At 46.6% G+C, this 5,546-nt stretch overlaps 2 protein-coding genes across 2 annotated transcripts in view; both read right to left on the bottom strand.

Annotated features, from left to right (window-relative positions):
• hsf4 (heat shock transcription factor 4) overlaps nt 1–1,555 on the bottom strand; it is a 19,238-nt gene extending 17,683 nt beyond the window's left edge. Inside the window, exon 1 of the mRNA XM_008295780.1 lies at nt 1,430–1,555. Within this exon, the coding sequence (XP_008294002.1) occupies nt 1,430–1,555 (126 nt within the window). The remainder of the gene's footprint in view (nt 1–1,429) is intronic.
• Nucleotides 1,556–3,796: 2,241 nt separating this feature from the next.
• Nucleotides 3,797–5,541, bottom strand: LOC103367681 (cytochrome P450 2D15-like; the record flags this gene model as incomplete). Its single annotated transcript, XM_008295793.1, has 6 exons — nt 3,797–4,097; nt 4,198–4,339; nt 4,462–4,563; nt 4,689–4,774; nt 5,266–5,404; nt 5,482–5,541. Coding segments are annotated over 6 exons (717 nt in total), but the record flags the coding sequence as incomplete, so codon positions are not given.
• Nucleotides 5,542–5,546: the final 5 nt, after the last annotated feature.

The following is a 5,546-nucleotide window of genomic DNA, read 5'->3' as shown; positions in this document are numbered from 1 at the left end:
TGTGAAGCGCTATGAGATGACTGTTGTTGTAAATATGCGCTATACAAATAAAATTGAATTGAATCCTGATACTAGACTCAGTTTGATTCACAGAGTCAGCCTCACAAAGAGAATATACACATGCTGCCCTGTAGGCTCATTTGGCATCTCTGAACCAATGGCCGGGTCCAACTCCACCGTACTTTTACTGATCAGATGGCCACTGTCTCAGATGAAACCATTTACTGATCATAAAGTCTGGCTGTGGCATCACCGCGACCAGTCGTAGCTGTTGTCTTTCAGGAAGAAGACCTGCGACTGGAAACAAGAGTGTAAACAAACATGGCTGTCTTAGGCTTGTATAAAACCTAAGAAAAGAAAGAAAGAAAGACAAACGTAGACCTGTGTGTAGCTCTCACTAACCTTAAAGCCTACATACGTCCCATAGAGGCTCTGTACTCCTATTGGTCAGTGCTGGACACACTGTAGAAACTGTCAACCCATGGAAGATCAGGTAAAACCAAAAAAGTCTTTTTGTGAGACGTCACTAGCACAAATAACCTCTTAGAGATTATTAGAATGGATTAGCTAGTTCTCTCCGGACTAGAGCCTTGCTGGTGTTGGATCTGCTCTCAGACGTACGTCGCTTTGGATAAAAGCGTCTGCTGAATGAAACTGTAGAGATGTCGAAGACAGCAAAGTGTGCTGGTTGCTAATCAAGTCAGATATGACACACTGTGAGATAAAACACTGAACCTGATCCCCGACACCTTCTAGGTGGGACGGATCTCAGCACAACACGCCACAAGAAAGAATATTGAGCTGAACTTCCACTCAACAAAGAATCCCAAGTCCCCTGAAATGCAACTAAGAAGAACAAGCCTCAGAACTGATGGACGGTTAGGTCACGACAAAAGTCAAGTGTAAACAGATCAGGGAGGAGAGACGGTGGAAGCCAAAGTCCACAAGTGTTTAGAGATTTCTGTGGGTCAGTTAGTCAGCGATACGGAGCCCATACCCGTGTGCTGAGGCCTGTCTTTGGTGTCATTGGTACATGTGGTAGTTTAGATTTTGAAAAAGACAAAGAGGTATTAAAGATGCATGAATGTACCGATACCTCGTATTCTAGGCTAACGTCTTTGCTCGAATTTATTCTTCTCATACCGTCGACTTGCTGAGTTTAACAAAAACATGTTTGTTTGGAGTCTGAGTAGCTCTGACAGCCTTCCTCATATCTTGATATGCAGAATTTCTTCTTTTTTTGTTGTGAAATACAAAACTGCTGTTTTTTTTTGCAGTGATGTCTGACTTTCTGATCAGAGTAGACGATAAACTCTGGTAAACTAACTGTGAACTGTAACAGCAACTATACTGTTGCAGGGTTTCACAGATGGACATGCCTTCAGGTGGTGACTACATGTGTGCCATTACTGGAAGAGGACTGACTCACAGTGCTCCAGCAGATGAGGTGGTTGGTGTCTGGGTCCTCCACCAGCGTCCACAGCTTGGTGAGGAAGGCTGGAACGTTGCTGGCGTAGCTGCCGTCTACGCCCACGGCTCCTGGAGACTCCTGCATGCTGACACCTGTCCGCGTCCAACAAACCAAATGTGCGTATATGTGTGTGTATATGTGTGTTTGTGTAGATATTCAGGCTCCCAGACTAGTCCATGTTTCAGAAACTCCACTCCTGAAGATCCTTTACTGATAATCCCAGGTCTGCCTCAGTGTCTTCGATTCCATCTCAGCCGTCCAGCCGTCCCTGACGACACAAACTCTTGTTTTCTTCGGTTTCTCTTCTCTTCTCTTTTATGGCTCTTTCACTTTCTTTTCTCTTTCGCTGCCCTGTTCGTGTCCCTCGCTGTCCACCGCTCATCCAACTGAATGTCACCACAGAAGGTCCATGTCAGCACACACACTCTCACAATTCAAGCCCACCTCCCCCTCTACCCCGGCCTCCCGCTGACAATCAACAGACCGCCCAGTAAAACAATACAGCATCCACACAAAGGCCTCCATAATGCACCACTGTCCCTCCATCAAAAGGCCAAAGTGAATAGAGCAGAACGCTGAATGTCAGGCAGGAGAGACGAGTCCTGACTGATTCCTGAGCATCGCTACAAATGTCTTGACACAGTGGACATATTAGACTGTTTATGCACAGCAGCTAAACATACCGACCGTCTTTGGAGCCAAATTCAATCATGAACAGACATCTGAGCATCTCATAGGCTAAAGCTGAGCAGTGACCCATACAGGAGGATCTACACCTGCTCTCTCGTCTCCAGAGGCTGGATCCTGCCCACTGTGGTCATTAACTTCCTTTAGCACCACCATCAGGTCAAATTTTCCGCTCGAACACAAGAAATGTCGACATCCAATGTGCAGGTTCCTTTATTCATGATTCACGCTTCCCAGAGGATGACTGCTGTCGGTTCTGGACCTTCCGTCCTTCACTGTGGTGACTCACTCACACCTTTACGTCCAGCACAGACTGAAGAAACAAATCATCATTAAATCTGCATTTACAGCTTTGTTGGACCCCATTCTGCTCATGACCAGATGGTCAGAGCCCAACATCAGGCTGAAGGTCTGTGTGATCAGTTGGAACAGAACTGATCACACAGAGCTTGGATTTACTGTAAGCTCTGCTGTTTAACCTCAGGGGCTCCGTACACACACGACATTCTGGCTTCATTTATTCCTAAAGTTTTGCACATTGATTCAGGTTGCTTGTTACGTTGTGGATTGTTATTTCTGACCTTTTCAGTACTTTGTCATCATTCCATCATCAGTTTCAGCACTTTGTTATATTTTTATGTCTAACGTTTAGCTTTGACAGCGTCCACTTTCACAGCCCCTTTGACTCAGTAATTGTGGTTTAGTTGCATCAAATGTCTCACCTCTGACCTTAATCCTAACCCTGAATCATTTGACACGTTATCCTGATGCAGAAAGCTTCAGATGTGTGGACATAAGATTGGTTTCATCCGCTAAAGGCCAGTTTCAGGGGATGTAAAACCGTTTTTGCTGCCAAAGCTCCAAGTGTTTGGCCTCAGACCTCAGCAGGCATCACCGACGGGAAACTGGTGTTTCCAGAAATGTGCCAACAACAGTGACTGTTCTCATGTCATGGGAGCAAGATGAAGGCCGGGAGGTGAGCAGAGTCACGCTTCAAGTGTTTCCTAAAGTTTCTCTTCAGTTGTTGATTAAAGTGCTAAAAACTGCTCTGTGTATCAAAACTACGTATTTAGATGAAAATCAAACCTCTTCCTGCCCTAAAAGGCTCAGATACAACAGAACACCGTTGCTGCCTCCACAATGTGCAGATCGATCCATGAATCGGTCTCTGCCGTTACCTTCACCGCCCTCTGCTACCGGCTGCAGCTCAAGCACATCGTGGTGAACGGTAAACGGACCGCACTTACATATCTCACCTACGGGTCTCCTCAGACACCGCAAAACAACTTCAGCAATACCTGCTGAACTGGAAACTGATCGTGAAAGAAAATAAAGATGCCGAAAGGCTTTAAAGCTGACAGAGTTGTTTTTCAGGTTTGTTACGTATGAAATCCTGGAAATCTGAATCATCACTGACTGCAGTTTTCAAGGAGGAGACGCTCAGCCGTGGCCTCGACTGGTCTTCACTGCTGCGTCCTACATGTGACTGTGGACGTAGTGATGAAGTGCAGAAACTCAACCTGAGGGGGCGCTACTCTACAACAGGATAAAGAGCTGTTTTTCACTAACAGACAAGAAAAGCACAAGCAGCTCCCACTCACACATCCAGCAGACGCATTAACTTGAAATAAGATGATCTGAAGTTAAACTCTTGTGTTTTATTTGTGAACAGTTCGTTCTGCAGCGTAAATCCATCGTGTGCTTCTTTATCAGAAGGACCTTTGTCCTGAGAGTTGCTGCATCGTAGCTCTTCAGGCCGTTCCTCTGAGCTGGACCTTCATGCGATAAGGTCTGGGGGTTTGAGTCGTCCCAAAAACTTTAGTGTAGTCTGGTTCTCCTGCATCTTCAGGCCAGATGAACTTGAACCTCCTCAGCAGAGTCACCATGAAGAGGAAGACCTCCATACGAGCCAGAGCCTCTCCGAGACACATCCGAGGACCTGAGGTTGAAAATATCCACAAAACTTGTGTTACAAATGCTTGACATGTAGCATCTACTAGTACGTCTGGGTCTACTTGAGTGAAGTCCATTTCACAAACCCGCAGAGAAAGGCATGAAGGCCTCTGGTTTGACAAACTCTCCCTGGTCATTGAGGAAGTTTTCAGGGTTGAATTCATGAGGGTATTTCCACTGTCCCTCCTCGCTCAGCACTGACGACAGGTTGGGGATGACAGTGGTTCCCTGAAGAACACAAAAGGATGAATCTCTCTCCACAAAGATCCAACAATGATGTGAAGATGTGTGTAAAACTGCCCTCAAAACATATTTCAGTTCTGTCATCCAGTAACCCAGAAGCCACGTACCCTGGGGATGGAGTATCCCATCAGCTCTGTGTCTTTGGTGGTCTTGTGGAAAACAGCGAGGGGAGCAGTGTCAGCCAACCTCTGGAGCTCGTGAATCACAGCCTGCATGACAGAGATGTTTTACAGCATCACACCGTACCACTGTAGCGTCTAAGGAATAGAACATCACACTCTGGGATGACATGCTGCTGAAGCCTACATAGAGTCTGAATGAAGGATCCATTTACCTGCACGTAGGGCATCTGGTGCCTGTCTTCAAAACTCACTTCATCCTTCCCATCCAGAACTTTGTCTATTTCCTGTTGGCAGCGCTCTGAGAAGCACAGAGACAAAGACGTGAGAGGTGAAGAGAGAACAGAAGGAGAAGAGCTCAAGACATGCACGAGACGATGGGTCGCTGAAGCCAGGCGTTTAAAAAGCTCCACCTGCTCCCACAGGAGGCCCACAATGGAGGCAGTCGTTGTTGCATCTCTTTGTGGTCGTGCTGAGTATAAGAAATCTGTAAAAGACTCTGGACTCCGATCCCGTAAAGGCCTGTTCGGCAATCCTGCCATGAAGCTCTGTCTGGGTTTATGTGCTACGGAAGATATCAATCGATCTCCCTGCGGCAAAATGCAACGTGGCATTCTGTGTGTCATCACAATCACTGGGATCCTTTGGCTGGGAAGCACGACTCTCTGTACAAAATGTCACGTCAATCCATCCACCAGGTGCTGACAGACGTCATTCTGCAGCAAAGGCCGATGGACTGATCCTCAACGCTAACATGGCTAAAAAGAAAAGACAGATGGTAGATAAACGTACCCTGGGTCTCTGGATAGTTCATCAGATAGAAGAAGGCGTTGAGCAAGGAGTTGGCGGTTGTGTCGGTTCCAGCAAAGTGGAGATCCAAGAGAAAGGCACAAAGCTGGTCTTCGGAGAACAAAGAGCCGTCGTTTCCCCTCTTGGCCGGTGGACGAGAGACAAAGAAAGTCAGATCCCTGTTGTCATCACACATCTCAGCTACAACATCTCACTCACCTTGTCCATCTCATCCAGGTAGCAGTCTATGAAATGTCGCGGTTTACCAGGAACTCTGGTCTTTT

Source organism: Stegastes partitus, unplaced genomic scaffold (genome assembly GCF_000690725.1).
Source record: "Stegastes partitus isolate 25-593 unplaced genomic scaffold, Stegastes_partitus-1.0.2 Scaffold1076, whole genome shotgun sequence".
NCBI lineage: Eukaryota > Metazoa > Chordata > Actinopteri > Pomacentridae > Stegastes > Stegastes partitus.
The sequence above is the reverse complement of the archived record's forward strand: the minus strand, read 5'-3'. Positions and strand labels throughout refer to the sequence as shown.